Source organism: Heptranchias perlo, chromosome 12 (assembly GCF_035084215.1).
Source record: "Heptranchias perlo isolate sHepPer1 chromosome 12, sHepPer1.hap1, whole genome shotgun sequence".
Lineage (NCBI taxonomy): Eukaryota > Metazoa > Chordata > Chondrichthyes > Hexanchiformes > Hexanchidae > Heptranchias > Heptranchias perlo.
Genome location: NC_090336.1, coordinates 61762818 through 61782765, shown reverse-complemented (window position 1 = coordinate 61782765; position 19948 = coordinate 61762818). Strand labels below are relative to the sequence as shown.

The 19948-nt window shown below is 42.4% G+C and overlaps 1 protein-coding gene across 2 annotated transcripts in view; it reads right to left on the bottom strand.

Moving 5' to 3' along the window:
- Nucleotides 1-12492: 12492 nt before the first annotated feature.
- Nucleotides 12493-19948, bottom strand: part of hipk3a (homeodomain interacting protein kinase 3a) — a 231588-nt gene continuing 224132 nt past the window's right edge. For both annotated transcript variants that reach the window (XM_067994213.1, XM_067994214.1), the window contains exons 15-16: nt 18726-18853; nt 12493-16383 (exon numbers count right to left, since the gene is read on the bottom strand). In XM_067994213.1, coding sequence (XP_067850314.1) covers nt 15907-16383; nt 18726-18853 — 605 coding nt within the window. In that variant the 3' untranslated portion in view covers nt 12493-15906. The remainder of the gene's footprint in view (nt 16384-18725; nt 18854-19948) is intronic.

The window sequence follows — 19948 nt, the reverse complement described above, 5'->3', positions numbered from 1 at the left end:
ACTTTTTTATTAAACCTACACTGCGAGGGTGTTCAAAGCATAATTCAAAGGGAGCCTGATTCAGCAATTGTTTGGGAATAACTGCACGTTCCTCCACGTTCTGATAGCATAAGAAATAGGAGCAGGAGGAGGCCAATCGGCCCCTCAAGCCTGCTCCGCCATTCAATAAGATCATGGCTGATCTGATCCTAACCTCAAATCTAAAGAACACAACAAGTAGGAGCAGGACCCGGCCACTCAGCCCCTGGGCCCGCTCCACCACCCACAGGGCCTTGACCGATCCGAACTCAGCTTCATGTCCAATTTCCTGCCCGCTCCCCGTAACCCCTAATTCCCTTTACTTCTAGGAAACTGTCTATTTCTGTTTTAAATTTATTTAATGTTGTAGCTTCCACAGCTTCCTGGGGCAGCAAATTCCACAGACCTACTACCCTCTGAGTGAAGAAGTTTCTCCTCATCTCAGTTTTGAAAGAGCAGCCCCTTATTCTAAGATTATGCCCCCTAGTTCTAGTTTCACCCATCCTTGGGAACATCCTTACTGCATCCACCCGATCAAGCCCCTTCACAATCTTATATGTTTCAATAAGATTGCCTCTCATTCTTCTGAACTCCAATGAGTAGAGTCCCAATCTACTCAACCTCTCCTCATATGTCCACCCCCTCATCCTTGGGATTAGCCGAGTGAACCTTCTTTGTACTGCCTCGAGAGCAAGTATGTCTTTTCTTAAGTATGGAGACCAAAACTGTATGCAGTATTCCAGGTGCGGTCTCACCAATACCTTATATAACTGCAGCAATACCTCCCTGTTTTTATATTCTATCCCCCTCGCAATAAAAGCCAACATACCATTGGCCTGCTTGATCACCTGCTGCACCTGCATACTAACTTTTTGATTTTCTTGCACGAGGACCCCCAGATCCCTTTGTACTGCAGTACTTTCCAGTTTCTCGCCATTAAGATAATAATTTGTTCTCTGATTTTTCCTGCCAAAGTGCATAACCTCACATTTTCCAATATTGTATTGCATCTGCCAAATCTCCGCCCACTCACCCAGCCTGTCTATATCCCCTTGTAGGTTTTTTATGTCCTCCTCACTCTCTATTTTCCCTCCCATCTTTGTATCATCTGCAAACTTTGAATGTTACACTCGGTCCCCTCCTCCAAATCATTAATATAGATTGTAAAGAGTTGGGGACCCAGCACCGACCCCTGCGGAACACCACTGGCTACTGGTTGCCAGTCCAAGAATGAACCATTTATTCCAACTCTCTGCTTCCTGTTAGATAACCAATCCTCCACCCATGCCAGAATATTACCCCCAATCCAGTGATTCTTTATCTTGAGCAATAATCTTTTATGTGGCACCTTGTCGAATGCATTCTGGAAGTCTAAATACACTACGTCCACTGGTTCCCCTTTATCCACCCTGTACGTTATGTCCTCAAAGAACTCAAGCAAATTTGTCAGACATGACTTCCCCTTTGTAAAGCCATGCTGACTTTGTCCTATTAAATTATGTTTATCTAAATGTTCCGTTACTGTCTCCTTAATAATAGACTCCAAAATTTTACCCACCACAGATGTTAGGCTAACTGGTCTATAATTTCCAGCCTTCTGCCGACTACCCTTTTTAAATAAGGGTGGTACATTGGCAGTTTTCCAATCTGCCGGGACCTTTGCTGAGTCCAGAGAATTTTCAAAAATTATTACCAAAGCATCCACAATCCCGACAGCCACTTCCCTCAAGACCCTAGGATGGAAGCCATCAGCTCCATGGGATTTATCCACCTTGAGTCCCATTATTTTACTGAGTACCAATTCCTTAGTGATTTTAATCGTATTTAGCTCCTCCCCCCTAGAGCCCCCTGTTTGTCCAGTGTTGGGATATTCATAGTGTCCTCTACCGTAAAGACTGAAACAAAATATTTGTTCAGCATTTTGCCATCTCCATGTTTCCCACCATTAATTCCCCGGTCTCATCCTCTAAGGGACCTACGTTTGCCTTAGCCACCCTTTTTCTTTTTATATAACTGTAGAAACTCTTGCTATCTGTTTTTATATTTTTTGCCAATTTATTTTCATAATCTATCTTCCCTTTCTTAATCAATCCTTTTGTTACTTTTTGCTGTCTTTTGAAGACTTCCCAATCTTCTATCCTCCCACTAAGTTTGGCTACCTTATATGTCCTTGTTTTTAGTCGGATACTATCCTTAATTTCTTTACTTAGCCACGGATGGCTGTCATTTCTTTTACACCCTTTTTTCCTCAGTGGAATATATATTTTTTGAAAGTTGTAAAATAACTCCTTAAATGAACACCACTGCTCATGTACCGTCTTACCCTTTAATCTATTTTCCCAGTCCACTTTAATCAATTCTGCTCTCATACCATCATAGTCGCCTTTATTCAAGCTCAGTACGCTTGTTTGAGAACCAACCTTCTCACCCTCTAATTGGATATGGAATGTAACCATGTTATGGTCACTCATTCCAAGGGGATCCTTAACTACGACATTATTAATTAATCCTGGCTCATTACACAGGACCAGGTCCAAGGTTGCTTGCCCCCTTGTCGGATCAGTGCCTGATTCAGCAATTGTTTGGGAATGACTGCACATTCCTCCATGTTCTGATAGCAGATCTGAGAGGGTACAACTACCAGGAAAGACTGAACAGGCTGGGACACTTTTCTCCAGAAAGGAGAAGATTGTGGGGTGACCTAATAGAGGCTTTTAAAATTATGAAGGTGTTCCATAGGGTAGACGTAGAGAAAATGTTTCCGCTTGTGGGGGAGTCCAAAACTAGAGGCCATCAGTATAAGATGGTCACTAATAAATCCAATGAAGAATTCAGGAGAAACTTCTCTACCCAGAGAGTGGTTAGAATGTGGAACTTGATACCACATGGAGGAGTTGAGGTGAATAGCATTGATACCTTTAAAGGGAAGCTAGATAAGTACAGGAGGGAGAAATGAATACAAGGATATGCAGATAGGTTTAGATGAAGTAGGGACAGAGAAGGCTCGTGTGGAGTATAAACACCGGCATAGACCAATTGGGCCAAATGGTCTGTTTCTGTGCTGTACATTCCATGTTTTAAATCAGGAGTATGATCGAATACTCTCCACTTGCCTGGTTGGGGGCAGCTTTAACAACATTCAAGAAGCTCGACACCATCCAGAGCAGTCTGATTGATCGGTACCCCATCCATTAGCTGAAACATCCACTCCCTTCACCTGTGGCTGCAGTGTGTACTATCCACAGGAGGCATTGCAGCACCTCCCACACCTGCGGCCTCCACCACCTAGAAGGACAAGGGCAGCAGGTGCATGGGAACAACACCACCTGCACGTTCCCCTCCAAGTCACACACTTGGACATATATCAGCCGTTGCTTCATCGTCGCTAGGTTAAAATCCTGGAACTCCCTACCTAACAGCACCTTCACCACACGGACTGCGGTGGTTCAAGAAGGCCCACCACCACCTTCTCAAGGGGAAACTAGCGATGGGCAATAAATGCCGGCCTTACCAGCGATGCCCATATCCCAGGAATGAATATAAAGAAAAATTCCCCTCCCTTGGCTGGTGGCAGAACTTTCAGTTTCCTCTACTCTCCCTAAATCTCCTCACCTTCCTACTTCTCTGTCTTCCTTTAAAAACCTTGTTAAAGCCCACCTTTTTGATTTGCCCTTCAGCCATCTCTTCCATGGTGCCAATTTCGCTGATCATTTCTCTGTAAAACCCCTTAGGACATCTTGCATGATAAAGTTACGAAATAAATGCAAGTTGTTGTTGTAACCATGCCTTAAATCTGTAATTACAGAAATAATATAGATCGGCCAGCTTATTCTGCTCTTTAAAAAATCCACAACATAGGGATACCATAGAAATTGGTGTGATGTTAAGTTGTGAAAAATATTAAAAGTCCCTGAAAGTGTAAAATGTAAACTATGTATCAGGGTACTGTGATTATATAATATAAAGACATTCTTGTGTGTTTTACCTTTTTTTTCTTGTTCTTTATGGGCTTTTATCAGGTTAAAATTGATATATTATGTCTCCTGCAGTCTATACTAATATAATAACATCTTTTGTATTCTGAGTAATCCTCCTAAAATGTCCAAGGGTTCCTCACCAACTGAGCAATTTCAGATAAACTTGATCAGAGGAAATGCGAGCTTTGGTAATACAGTGTCTAATGAACTTTGAAGTCACATGTACATTATATACAGAGATACAACAGATACCTAGGAACAGGAGTACACCATTCAGCCCCTTGAGCATGTTCCATCATTCAATTAGATCATGGCTGATCTGTATCTTAGTTCCATCCACCCACCTTGGTTCCATAACCCTTAATACCCTTGCCTAACAAAAATCTATCAATCTCAGTTTTGAAATTTTCAATTGACCCCCAGCCTGGACAGCTTTTTGGGGGAGAGAGTTCCAGATTTCCACTCCCCTTTGTGTGAAGAAATGCTTCCTGACATCACCCCTGAACGACCTAGCTCTAATTTTAAGGTTAGGCCCCCTTGTTCTGGACTCCTCCACCAGAGGAAATAGTTTCTCTCTCTCTACCCCATCAAATCCTTTAACTTGCAACACAATAATCTTGACGCAGGAGAGACTGGAGAAGCTGGGATTGTTCTCCTTCGAGCAGAGAAGGTTAAAGGGAGATTTAATAGAAGTGTTCAAAATCATGAAAGGTTTTGATAGAGTAAATAAGGAGAAACTATTTCCACTGACAGGAGGGTCGGTAACCAGAAGACACAGATTTAAGGTAATTGGCAAAAGAGCCAAAAGTGAGAGGAGATTTTTTTTTTCCCGCAGCGAGTTGTAATGATCTGGAATGCACTGCCTGAAAGGGTGGTGGATGCAGATTCAATAATAACTTACAAAAGGGAATTGGATAAATACTTGAAGAGGAGAAAATTGCAGTCTATGGGGAAAGGACAGGGGAATGGGACTAATTGGATAGCTCTTCCAAAGAGCCTGTACTGCCACGATGGGCCGGATGACCTCTGTTGTTGCTGTAAGATTCTAATAGGTTCAGATGACAAACTGAACCACAAAAACCAAAGTGTGCACTAGGCTGTTGGTCTCCACCAGAACAACCACTGCAGGCAAAACAGAAGGATCTGAAATAGAGTAAATCCATAGAATCATAGAAAGGTTACAGCACAGAAGGAGGCCCATCGAGTCCACGCCGACTCTATGCAAGAGCTAGTCCCACTCCCCTGCTCTAATCCCATAGCTCTGCAAATTTTTTTCCTTTCAAGTACTTATCCAGTTCTCTTTTGCAGGCAATGATTGAATCTGCCTCCACCACCCCCTCAGGCAGTGCATTCCAGATCCTACCACTCGCTGTGTGAAGAAGTTTTTCCTCATGTCACCTTTGCTTCTTTTGCCAATCATTTTAAATCTATATCCACTGGTTCTTGACCCTTCCACCAATGGGAATAGTTTCTCTCTATCTACTCTGTCTGGACCCTTCATGATTTTGAATACCTCCATCAAATCTCCCGTCAACTTTCTCTGTTCCAAGGAAAACAACCCCAGCTTCTCCAGTCTACCCACATAACTAAAGTCCCTCATACCTGGAATCATTCTAGTAAATCTCTTCTGCACCCTCTCTAAGGCCTTCACATCTTTCCTGAAGTGCTGTGCCCAGAACTGGACACAATACTCCAGTTGTGGCTGAACCAGGTTCGTCATGACTTCCTTACTTTTGTACTCAATGCCTCTATTTATAAAGCCCAAGATCCCATATGCTTTTTTAATTGCTTTCTCAAGCTGCCCTGCCACCTTCAATGATTTGTGCACATATACCTCCAGATCTCTGTTCCTGTACTCCTTTAGAGTTGTGCCCTCTAGTTTATATTGCCTCTCCTCGTTCTTCCTACCGAAATGTATCACTTCACATTTTTCTGCATTAAATTTCATCTGCCATGTGTCCGCCTATGCCACCAGCCTGTCTATATCCTCTTGAAGTCTATCACAATCCTCCTCACTGTTTACTACCCTTCCAAGTTTTGTGTCATCTCCAAATTTTGAAATTGTGCCCTGTACACCCAAGTCCAAGTCATTAATATATATCAAGAAAAGCAGTGGTCCCAGCACCAACCCCTGGGGAACACAGTGTACACCTCCCTCCAGTCCGAAAAACAACCGTTCACCACTAATCTCTGTTTCCTGTCACTTCGCCAATTCTGTATCCATGTTGCTACTGCCCCCTTTATTCCATGGGCCGCAATCCTAATGACAAGCCTAACATGTGGCACTTTATCAAATACCTTTTGAAAGTCCATGTACACGACATCAACTTCAACTGGGACATTGGAACCGGTTCTGGGGGAGGTGGGACCAGTACAAATTGGACGGTCTGCATCTGGGCAGGACTGGAACCAATGTCCTAGGGGGAGTGTTTGCTAGTGCTGTTGGGGAGGGTTTAAACGAAAGTGGCAGGGGGATGGGAACCGATGCAGGAAGTCAGTGGGAAGTAAAGTGGTGACAGAAACAAAAGGCAGTAAAGGGAGAGTGTACAAAACATGACCGGACAGATGGTCTGAGAAAGCAGAGCAAAGACCAAGGGAAGTCTAGATTAAACTGCATTTATTTCAATGCAAGAAGTCTGATGGGCAAGGTATATGAACTCAGGGCATGGATGGGCACATGGGACTGGGATGTTATAGCTATTACTGAAACATGGCTGAGGGAGGGGCAGGACTGGCAGCTCAATGTTCCAGGGTACAGATGCTATAGGAAAGATAGAGCAGGAGTTAAGAGAGGAGGGGGAGTTGCGTTCTTGATTAGGGAGAACATCACGGCAGTAGTGAGAGAGGATATATCCGAGGGTTCGCCCACAGAGTCTATATGGGTAGAACTGAAAAATAAGAATTGTAAACAATTTGACAACACCAAGTTATAGTCCAGCAATTTTATTTTAAATTCACAAGCTTTCGGAGGTTACCCCACCAGCGAACAAATGCTATCTGTTCCCAATACAATGGGTCACCCGCTGGCCCTCTCCGCCTTCCGAAAGCTTGTGAATTTAAAATAAAATTGCTGGACTATAACTTGGTGTTGTAAAATTGTTTACAATTGTCAACCCCAGTCCATCACCAGCATCTCCACATCATGAAAAATAAGAAGGGAGAGATCACTTTGATAGGATTGTACTACAGACCCCCAAATTGTCCGGGAAATTGAGGAGCAAATATGTAAGGAGATTACAGACAGCTGCAAGAAAAATAGGGTGGTAATAGTAGGGGACTTTAACTTTCCCAACATTGACTCGGACAGCCATAGCATTAGGGGCTTGGATGGAGAGAAATTTGTTGAGTGTATTCAGGAGGAATTTCTCATTCAGTATGTGGATGGCCCGACTAGAGAGGGGGCAAAACTTGACCTCCTCTTGGGAAATAAGGAAGGGCAGGTGACAGAAGTGTTAGTGAGGGATCACTTTGGGACCAGTGATCATAATTCCATTAGTTTTAAGATAGCTATGGAGAATGATAGGTCTGGCCCAAAAGTTAAAATTCTAAATTGAGGAAAGGCCAATTTTGATGGTATTAGACAGGAACTTTCAGAAGTTGATTGGGAGAGTCTGTTGGCAGGCAAAGGGACGTCTGGTAAGTGGGAAGCTTTCAAAAGTGTGTTAACCAGGGTTCAGGGTAAGCACATTCCTTATAAAGTGAAGGGCAAGGCTGGTAGAAGTAGGGAACCTTGGATGACTAGGGAGATTGAGGCCCTAGTCAAAAAGGAGGCATATGACATGCATAGGCAGCTGGGATCAAGTGGATCCCTTGAAAAGTATAGAGATTGCCGGAGTAGAGTTAAGAGAGAAATCAGGAGGGCAAAAAGGGGACATGAGATTGCTTTGGCAGATAAGGCAAAGATGAATCCAAAGAGCTTCTACAAATACATAAAGGGCAAAAGAGTAACTAGGGAGAGAGTAGGGCCTCTTAAGGATCAACAAGGTCATCTATGTGCGGAACCACAAGAGATGGGTGTGATCCTAAATGAATATTTCACATCGGTATTTACGGTTGAGAAAGGCATGGATGTTAGGGAACTTGAGGAAATAAATAGTGATGTCTTGAGGAGTGTACATATTACAGAGAGGGAGGTGCTGGAAGTCTTAACGCGCATCAAAGTAGATAAATCTCCGGGACCTGATGAAATGTATCCCAGGACGTTATGGGAGGTTAGGGAGGAAATTGCGGGTCCCCGAGCAGAGATATTTGAATCATCGACAGCTACAGGTGAGGTGCCTGAAGATTGGAGGGTAGCAAATGTTGTGCCTTTGTTTAAGAAGGGCGGCAGGGAAAAGCCTGGGAACTACAGACCGGTGAGCCTGACATCTGTAGTGGGTAAGTTGTTAGGGGGTATTCTGAGAGACAGGATCTACGGGCATTTGGAGAGGCAGGGACTGATTAGGAACAGTCAGCATGGTTTTGTGAGAGGAAAATCATGTCTCACAAATTTGATTGAGTTTTTTGAAGGGGTAACCAAGAAGATAGATGAGGGCTGTGCAGTAGACGTGGTCTACATGGACTTTAGCAAAGCCTTTGACAAGGTACCGCATGGTAGGTTGTTACGTAAGGTTAAATCTCACGGGATCCATGGTGAGGTAGCCAATTGGATACAAAATTGGATTGACGGCAGAAGACAGAGGGTGGTTGTGGAGGGTTGTTTTTCAAACTGGAGGCCTGTGACCAGCGTTGTGCCTCAGGGATCGGTGCTGGGTCCGCTGTTATTTGTTATTTATATTAATGATTTGGATGAGAATTTAGGAGGCATGGTTAGTAAGTTTGCAGATGACACCAAGATTGGTGGCATTGTGGACAGTGAAGAAGGTTATCTAGGATTGCAACGGGATCTTGATAAATTGGGCCAGTGGGCCGATGAATGGCAGATGGAGTTTAATTTAGATAAATGTGAGGTGATGCATTTTGGTGGATCAAATCGGGCCAGGACCTACTCCGTTAATGGGAGGGCGTTGGGGAGAGTTATAGAACAAAGAGATCTAGGAGTACAGGTTCATAGCTCCTTGAAAGTGGAGTCACAGGTGGATAGGGTGGTGAAGAAGGCATTCAGCATGCTTGGTTTCATTGGTCAGAACATTGAATACAGGAGTTGGGATGTCTTGTTGAAGTTGTACAAGACATTAGTTAGGCCACACTTGGAATACTGTGTACAGTTCTGGTCACCCTATTATAGAAAGGATATTATTAAACTGGAAAGAGTGCAGAAAAGATTTACTAGGATGCTACCGGGACTTGATGATTTGACTTATAGGGAGAGGTTGGATAGACTGGGACTTTTTTCCCTGGAGAGTAGGAGGTTAAGGGGTGATCTTATAGAAGTCTATAAAATAATGAGGGGCATAGATAAGGTAGATAGTCAAAATCTTTTCCCAAAGGTAGGGGAGTCTATAACGAGGGGGCATAGATTTAAGGTGAGAGGGGAGAGATACAAAAGGGTCCAGAGGGGCAATTTTTTCACTCAAAGGGTGGTGAGCGTCTGGAACGAGCTGCCAGAGGCAGTAGTAGAGGCGGGTACAATTTTGTCTTTTAAAAAGCATTTGGACAGTTACATGGGTAAGATGGGTATAGAGGGATATGGGCCAAGTGCAGGCAATTGGGACTAGTTTGGTGGTATAAACTGGGCGACATGGACATGTTGTAAACTTCTATGATTCTAAATCCACCTCCACAACCCCACAGTGACCCCACAGAGTAACTTCAGGGCTGTAATCTCAGCTCAGAAATCACAAGAAAATAGCATCACAATCAAACCCGGGGATCTTTTACTCTCTATATGTTCATCAATATGGAATCACAGAAAAAACATAGAATGTACAGCACAGAAACAAGTCATTTGGCCCAACTGGTAACTGCCAGTGTTAATGCTCCACACGAGCCTCCTCCTTCCCTATTTCATTTAAACCTATCTGCATATCCTTGTATTCCTTTCTCCCTCCTGTACTTATCTAGCTTCCCTTTAAAGGTATCCATGCTATTTGCCTCAACTCCTCCATGTGGTATCAAGTTCCACATTCTAACCACTCTCTGGGTAGAGAAGTTTCTCCTGAATTCTTTATTGGATTTATTAATGACCATCTTATACTGATGGCCTCTAGTTTTGGACTCCCCCACAAGTGGAAACATTTTCTCTACGTCTACCCTATGGAAACCCTTCATAATTTTAAAGGCCTCTATTAGGTCACCCCACAATCTTCTCTTTTCTGGAGAAAAGTGTCCCAGCCTGTTCAGTCTTTCCTGGTAGTTGTACCCTCTCAGATCTGGTATCAGAACATGGAGAAATGTGCAGTTATTCCCAAACAATTGCTGAATCAGGCTCCCATTGAATTACGCTTTGAACACCCTCGCAGTGTAGGTTTAATAAAAAAAAGTATGAAGGTACTATTTAACGTAAAAATCCTGGCGAGGTGATCCTATTCCATACACAGTACCAGGATGGTGCCAGTGAGTGGGCCCCACGTCAATCAAGATTTCCAATTAAAGTGGGAAACTGGGCAAAATTAGGAATCGGCTGGGTATTAGGCGGTTCTTCTTTTCCCAGAGGATAGTGAGCCTCTGGAGTACATTGCCAGCTGGTGTGGTGGGTGCCGACTCTCTGCTCACCTTCAAGAGGGAGCTGGACCGGTTCCTGACTGAGGCAGAGATTGCATCATATTAGAAGGCAAGTGTCTTTATAGATAACACTTGCTCCATGTGATCTCCTGGACTGCTTTCAATTGCCTGAGGGGGTGGGAGAGAAATTTTCCAGAGCTTTTTTTTTCCACCTTATTAGCCCTGGGTTTTTGTTTCTATTTTTGTTGCCTCTCCCAAGAGGTTACATGGCTGCTGGGGGTTGGGGGAGGGGAGGTGTTGTCTAGTCAGGATGCTCCAGGCATCATGAATGTGGGGCAGGCTTGATGGACCAGCTGGTCTTTTCCCTCCAGTCATTTTCATACATAGGGCACTATGTCAGGCAATAATTAAGTTCACATCTGTTCTGCGCAGTTTGGTGAACAGGAGAAATGAAAGAAAAATAGCCTGAAAATGTCTGTCAGCAGTGCGCTCATGTAAACGATTAGCACAATCTCTCTCTGCTATTTTAACAGAGGTAATGGCTTGTTTAATTTAAACATGTTAACCCTCTGTTGAAGATTGGGGAGAAGAATTGAAGGTGTGAACAGGACAATTTCCAGCCAAACACTTTATTGACAGTTTGACGGGACTGGTGCAGAGTCCTGGCCATCCAGCGCGATAGTCTGTGAACTCTCCCTCTGCTGAGTTACTGAACCCAGCCGTGCTGCTGTGGAGAGGTGGTGAGTGGAGATTGGGCACCTTCCCACAAAGGTGGAGAGGGGAGAATTTTTTTTTTAAAAGCCAAACAAGAGTCACTCTCACTCACCACCAGAAACCAGTCTGAGAACATTGGCAGAGAGACAGAGAGAGATACTGGGCAACCTCAAAAAGGTGAAGTTTTTCCCTTCAAAGATCTAAGTTTGCCAGCATGGTCTGCCTATTGTAACAGCAGCGACTTCAAAGCAATTCACTGTATGTGAAGCAGAATAAGGCTCGAGGGGCTGAATGGCCCATTCCTGTTCCCAATGTACAGTCTGCTCTTCTGCATTTGAACATTAAAAAATGAAAAATTGCAAATGTTGGAAATCTGAAAATGCTGGAAATACACAGGTCAGTCAGCATCTGTAAAGGGAAACGGCAGGTTGGGACATTTTAAGTGTGCACCCTTCTTCTGAAGTTACTTAATATATTTGTTAATTCTTTTTTTTGTATAAAACACATCTTCTGTGCTCTGTTGTTTAACGTGCTTAATGTGAACTACTGGATAATTCAAATTTTTTGAGCCAAAAAAATGACTTCAAATTAACATTGACTGCGTATAAATGCAATACAAGTGACTATTTTTTTTTAACAGCAGTGACTGCACTTCAAAGCAATCCATTGTATGTGAAGCACTTTGGGCCGCCCCAAAATGCGATACAGCGCTATATAAATCCAATACAAGTTTCCTTCTTTTACTCTCAAAGAAATGGGTAAAACCTACATTACCTACCTCAACACAATGCGGCAAATGAAAAAACCTTGGTCACACACACACACACAGGGCCGCTCTGTTCCACGTCTTGAGCCTAAAAGAAAACTTAAACATAATAAACAGAGATCGCATCATATAGAAGGTGTCTTTATAGATAACACTCGGTACACGTGAGCTCCTGGAATGGTTTTGATTGCCTGAGGGGGGGTCGGAGAGAAATTTTCCTGGAGTATTTTCTCCCCTCTATTGGCCCTGGGTTTTTTTGCCTCTCCCAGGAGATTACGTGGTTGTGGGGAGGGGGGTAGGAAGTGTCTAGTCATGATGATCCAGGAATCATGGTGTGTGGGGCAGGCTTGATGGACCAGCTGGTCTTTTCCTGCCCGTCATTTTCGTATGTTCATATAAAATACCCACCACTCATTTGCTGCAGCAATATATATTTTAATTCAAAGTGAATCTCGACAATAATACACCATAAACTCTTATTTTTGACACTCACCAAAATAGTCACCTGGAAAACCCGCTTTTTGTGACAAAGTACGGAGGCTTGGTCACATTTAAATCACTGAGAACTAGCGAGAAATACTATCGCAAACTGTAAGAGACGTACATCCATAAAAAATTTTCCCAGTCCTCATATTGTAAATATTGCACAGTGCAATTGCTACATGGCAAACTAGTGTAGCATTAAAATCAAAAGCAAAAAAGCCACAGAAAAAATCTACAAATTTTTTTTAAAACAGTAACAGTTCCAACTTATTAATCAAGTCTACATTTTGTGTAATCTAAACAACAGGTTTTCTATAACTTGCAGTGTTGATTTAACTTTCACTGAACTACCGGCTGGCTAACCTTAAGCGGTAAGCAGGAATACAGGAAAGTATGGGTCCGGGAAAAGATTCTGCAGTCTGCCCAGCCGGTTCCACCCCCACCAACCCCCAAATCAAAACTGATACCTCTCAATCACCCCACCCCTGTTCAAAGCGATTAAAACCAAAATAATTGAGACGTGCTTTTTAAAAAAAACAGTAGCACATTCAATCGCATAAGGACCCTGAATTTGATTTGTAAGCACGGCTAAAAATTAATTAAAAACCAATCTGCATGTAAAATAAATTCTAAGGTGGGTGTTACGCTATTCTCACCACCCCGCTCCCTGCATTTCACAGTGTCTTATTTAAGAATCACTTTAAGGCCATCAACCAACAGGTAGAACTGAAGAAAAAATTAAATGCAACACTTCACTGAAGTGTTCAGGCTTGACGATTTGATCGTTCCACAGTTCCAAGATCTAGCCAGCACTAGGTGTTCCCCTTCAGTTATCCAATCCTGTATTTAGAGTTCTTTTGTATTTATTTATTTATTTTTTTTTTTACAAACATATGGTGTCTGTTGATAAAAATAGAACTATGCTAGAAAGCACCAAATTTCTCAAGAGGTGCTATATACTTTACAAATGTGACTGAACTGTACAACTGTTCTGTGGTTTAAAAGCCTTTTTGCATTTAGGCACATTGTCCTCCTTGGCTGTGACCAAAGGCTAATATTGAATAAAAGACTGCTTTGTTTTATTGAAAGGACCTACCAACAACTCCCTCCCCCCCTGAAAATGGATTCACCCAAAATTAGCTTATTAATAGTTAAACTGGTGCTGTTTTTAGTGGTGTTTTAGGATGTCATTTTTTTTTAAATGCCAGAAAATGCGTAAAAATGTAAATAAAATACATGGAGATTAGGTTCTGTGCACTGGACGCTTGTTCCAGTGATTAATTGGAAGGTTCTGCAGATTGCATTGCAACAGCAAACTGCTATTAGCAAAAGAAACTAATTATGGAAAAAAAAAGTTAAGTCAATTCTGCAAGCTACAGCGTATCAGATTCTCTAACACAATGCCAATATGAAAACATAAAAATTAAGTTACATCAATACATCCATTTATATGCAGTGATGAGCTCAAAGTTACTTAAGGTAAAATACTGATGCGAAAACACACCCCCAAAAAAAACAAAAGCAATTAAGTTTCATCATTTACAATACAGTAGTTACAAAGACACTCCAAACAGTAAAACCAAATTAATCAAAAACCCACTTCTATTTAATGTAATCAGACTTACAGAAATGAGAAGGCTAAGTAAGAACAGTTAATAATCACCTATTTCACAGCTATTCGAAGTGGCAATCATTATATAGCAGCTTATCTATGATACATTCAAGATAAATGATACAATTTATTACTCGCCCCCAAGAGCTAAAACATAGCCTCAAACTTTTTTTTTTGAAATCATGTTTTATTTTCTTAAAAAAAAAAGTTTTTTTTTAATTCACCTTTCTTTGCTACGCACTTTTTGTTTTTTTGAGGTCTATGCAAAGTAGCTACCTTGCTTAGGAAATGGCTGACAGAAAGAGTCTTTGGTGCTGCGAAAAGCAACTTCATTTTTGAAAAATGTTTTTTTTTCTTTGACGCACATACCAGAAAAATGCACATAGCGTGTAATCTTTCCCTGACGGAATGTATAAAATAAGCAAGTAGACACGAACGAGCTAAAAAACAGGAAAAAAAAAGAAAAACAAAAAAATGATATAAAGTAAGAGGGTAAATTTGTCACATGCATAAATGATAAAATTGCACACAAGACCTTGCACCATGTCAAGCCTCAGTACTAAATATTATATTACTACGTATATCAAATACTGCATGGTCTGCTCAAGCTAAGGTGAAACCATATCATGAGTCATCGAGTATTATTAATTGCATTTTTTTTCAATTTTCTAATCAAAGCCATGCCACCACATGTCTAGTCATTTCACTAAATTTGATAAACAGCAAACTTCTTTTAAAAAAAACACACACTTCTATTTGGATTGTATTGCAGATCATTTTTTTTGACAGTATAAACACTGCTCATTATACGAGTTTAACCTTAAGTAGAAACCAGTGATCAAATTATCTCGGTCAATTCCTTAAGCTTGCTCTACACCTATAGTATTCTAGATCATTCTGAAAGGAGAAAAGCAGACTCGGCCCACAGCCTACAAAGTACAAAAAGAAAAACTTCTCCTCCTCAAAGGATAAGATGAGCATACCACACGCCAAACCCGAAAAACTAAAGCGCTAATATCCCCCATTTTTTTTTCAATCAGCGGATTAGATAAGAATTCAAGTGCTACAGTCCATAACATAGTAGTAACATTAACAACCTCAAAATATTTAAGGCACTATGTGTGTGGAAACCATCGTTAATGACGACACTGAAGAGCAAAAAACCCAATTTTAGGCAATTCTCGCCCATGCAAAACACATGCAGGTGTGGAGAGCAACGGCCCCAACCCTTTTAGATTAATGACTCAACACTGAAAAAAACACCAAAGACACAGGGGAAACCACAAATATATTTGCTTGTACACCATACATAATGTGTGCCTGTCGCCCTCGCAGGGTTTATAGCATGGCTTCACAAGTGTGTGAATGCGTGTTTTGCACTCGATACAACAAGGCAATACAAAAAAGTAGAGAGAGTTTTCTTTCTCTCTCTCTCGCCCCATACCCCTTGTGGTTTAGGGTTACCGTACAGATCCTTGGACCTAACGTTAACGGCTGTAAAGTTATAGCGTCGAATGTGCAAAGACACATTAAAACTGGGTTTGATTTAAAGCTCAGCTTTTGTTTTGTTTTTTTTATGCACCTTTGTGTACCATGATTAACAAAAACACAAAGAAGAAATTGAATTTCTTGTGTCACGGCTTGGAATTATTCTTTAATTGGTAACGCTTTCCTTCAATTCCAGATGCTTTACATCACTGAGTCTTAGGACAGTTTTTTTTGCTCTGTAATCTTCAAATATAAGGGTACTGACTGAGCTTTGTTGGACTGAGTGGGAATCCAGTGTAGATGGGGGACGCTGCAATGTAGGAGTGAGGGTGAAACATTGGTTTGTACTGGTTCTGATGAATGGTCGGAGAAGGCAGCAGGCGGGGGTTTAGGCCGATTGGGATTTGGTGGACCAGGCCATTGTGGTGAGAAATACTGTAGGCCGCAGGCTGTATGACGGGCCTTGAAGTGCATGGGGAGGCCAGCAGATGGGCCACGGGAGCTGTGGTGCCGAGGTGTCCCGACGGGGGGTAGGATAAGATGGCGGGCTGGCCCCCCAGGTGCGTGGTTCCGGCCATGTGTCCGTGAGCTGTAGTGTGGTTGGGACTCCCATGGGCAAGAGAAAAAGGGTGGCTGGCGATTGTGGGCGTGATGAAGGCCTGCTGTCTCCTGTGTCCGTAATTGCCGTTCCATTCCTGAGGCATCGATCCGTAGTGCTGAACCTGCAGAGAGACATTCATTGTCACAATGAGTCTTCACACTCTCTCAAATGACACAAGTATTTACAGCATGGAAACAGGCCATTCGGTCCAACTGGTCCATGCTCCACATAAGCCTCCTCCACTTTGTCTCACCCTAGCAACATAACCTTCCATTACTGTCTCCCTCATGTACTTAATTAGCTTCCCCTTAAATGCATCTATGCTATTTGCCTCAACCGTTCCTTGTGGTAACAAGTTCCACATTCTCACCACACTCTGGGTAAAGAGTTTCTCCTGAATTCCCTATTGGATTTATTAGTGATTATCTTATATTTATGGCCTCTAGTTTTGGTCTCCCCCACAAGTGGAAACATCCTCTCTCCGTCTACCCTATCAAACCCCTTCAGAATCCTAAAGCCCTCTATCAGGTCACCCCTCAGCCTTCTCTTTTCTAGAGAAAAGATCCCCAGCCTGTTTAATCTTTCCTGATAGGTATAACTTCTCAGTTCTGGTATCTTCCTCGTAAATCTTTTTTGCACCTTCTCCAGTGCATCTATATCCATTTTGTATTATGGAGACCAGAACTGAGCACAGTATTCCAGCGTAACTTGCCTCCGAGATTCCACTTCCTTCCTGTGGGTATGCAGTCTATTCCTCTTAATTCAAAGTTGTTTAACTTAAATTATCTAACAAATCAGTAATTTTGGCACTAAATTCCCACTTTATTGTATTACATTCAATAATTCAAATGTTCTGCGCAAAAACCTGATTTTGAATCATCAGGAGGACTCAATATAAAATACCAGGATAAATCGCAGGCCACATGAAGCTACAGGAAATTCACAGATCACAGGTTGAGGCTGGGGGGTCAAATGAAAATTTCAAAACTGAGATTGAAAGTTTTTGTTGGAGGGGCAAGGGTGTTATGGGTTACGGAATCAAGGCGGACAGATCAGCCATGATCTAATTGAATGGCTGAACAGGATCGAGGGGCTGAATGGTCTACTCCTGCTCCTATGATTTATTTACAGTAAGCAGCAGTACCCTCAATGCCTACACAGTGATTGTTGCAATCTGCATTTCAGTAACTAAGGTTACTCACTTCTTTGCTCAATAAATGCTGCAGAGCAACAGGTGCCTCAGGCAATGCTGCCAGGATCATTTTGTGGGGTCTCGGGTGACTGCTCTTTCCAAATCAGGAATCATGCTCACACTTTCCCATCCCTCTTCACCTTGCTGGTTTGTGACCGAGAAGTTGGCATAGAAGTTTGCAAAAGATTTCTTTTCTCTTTTAAAGACACCTCAATGGTTCAGTGGGTAAATGAACCTGATGGTGTGGTGCTGACCCATCCAGGTCAGGAAAATCTGACCTTCAATCACCGGGTCTGTGCTAAGCTGGCTGATTTGAGGTGGGTCAACGGTTCTATCCAAAAGGGACAGGTGAGGGCATTTTAAAAAAATGCATATATATTTATATGTAAATATAAAAACTTGGGTTAAAAATAAATTCTGAATAAATAAGGGGTCGGCTCTTATTGGAAAAATAATGGTATGTGAACGACACAGCCATTATCGATGTGCAAATCGGCCGGCGAGTTCAGGGGATGAAGAGATACGCCGTGAGTTGCAAATCTCCAGAACTTGCTCCTCGATTTACGCCGCTCCACCGTTTGCTTCACACAAACGGCATCTCGCCTTCAACTTCCCCGTTATCTTCAAGAACTTGCTCGATTTGCATAATATTTGCCCATTAAACTCGCCACAGAAAGTTAGGGCATGTAATTAAGATGTAAGTAACTTTTTAACAATGTTATAATTATTAATGCAATGCCAATCAACCTCTCTGGCCCAGAATGGGAACTATTTAAACTGTTCAGTCTCATTCCTGCAGGCAATCAATTGTTGTTAGAGATTTTTAACTTGTCAAATTTTAAACTTTTAAATTTGTTTCTGACTTTTCCTTTCTGTCGCTTTTCTCTCTCTTAATCCAGTCTTTCTTTCCCTCATTTTATTTCTCTTTTTGTACCTGATTTGACTCTGATTCACCCTATTTCCTTCTCCGTCGTTCCTCTGTTTATTTCTCAATCCTTAAACCTCATTGTTTAAGGAGATAGATTGTTGGACCCGTCATTCACTAAGGTCCCAGATGCCCCGTTACCCTCGTTATTAGACCGCACTTCCAGCAAGTTACGGCCCAAAATATTTTTCGAGTCGAAGGGAGCAGGAAAAAGTCTGTCTAACGGGGAACGCCGCGAGACCCCCCACTCCAGCAAGATCCGGCCCAATTAAAATTTGCTTTAGTCATCTACAGTGCAACAGGTGGCCATTCGTTTTTAGGCAAAGCACATAAATAACCCGCGTACCTGACCAAAATTCATGTGTTGCTGTTGGAATGCTGATACAGACTTCTGCTGGCGAATGCCTACAGCGGAAGGCTGGTTTATTCTTCTGGGAGCAGGTGGGCCCTTTGACAACGACCGGCACATCGTATCTGGAGGGGCAAACCATTTTAACACATGAGGAGGTGTAATCCCTGCACTGTACCACCAAGCTGCCTCTAGGCTTGGTGGGATTAAGCCCGTTTCACAATCTACAACTTGTGCCAATAAATAATGCCCGCCTATGTACGGAATCTCCATAGAAAACAGGCATTCCTTCTCGCTGCCTGACTTCTCCCTTCCATTAAAGAACACGTATGTACATAGCCCCTTATCACATCTCTGAGAAATGTTTCCAAGTGTTTTGCGCATGTTACTTTCGAAGCGCAACCCTGCTGTTATTCAGGCAAACCCAGCTGCCAATTTGTGCACAGCAAGGTCCAACTAACAGGAATGAAATGAATGGCCAATTCATCTTTTTTACAGTGGTCAAAGTTATTGGGGGTTTTGATAGAGTAAATAGAGAGCAAGTGCTTTCACTGGCAGGAGGGTCGGTAATCAGGGGATACAGATTTACAGTAATTGGCAAAAGAACCAGAATGGAGATGACCAAATTCTCTCAATATGTCACCATGTAATAAATATAAGTCTTGAAATTACTGTTGGCAATATTAATGTCAAGGCCTTGGAGAGGGTGCAGAGGAGATTTACGAGAATGGTACCGGGGATGAGGGACTTCAGTTATGCAGAGAGACTAGAAAAACTGGGATTGTTCTCCTTAGAAGACTAAGCGGAGATGTAATAGAGGTGTTCAAAATAATGAAGGGTTTTGATAGAGTAAATAACGAGAAACTGTTTCCACTGGCAGGAGGGTCGGTAACCAGGGACACAGGTTTAAGATAAATGGCAAAAGAACCAGAGGGGAGATGAGAAGAATTTTTTTTTAAGCAGCGAGATGTTATGATCTGGAATGCACTGCCTGAAAGGGCGGTGGAAGCAGATTCAATAGTAACTTTCAAAAAAGGAATTGGATAAATCTTTGAAAAGGAAAAATTTGCAGGGCTATGGGAAAAGAGCAGGAGGGAGTGGGACTAATTGGATACCTCCTTCAGAGACAGCACAGACACAATGGGCTGAACGGCCTCCTTCTGTGCTGTATGATTCTATGGTGCTGGTTGAGGGAAGAATGTTGGCCAGGATATTGGGAG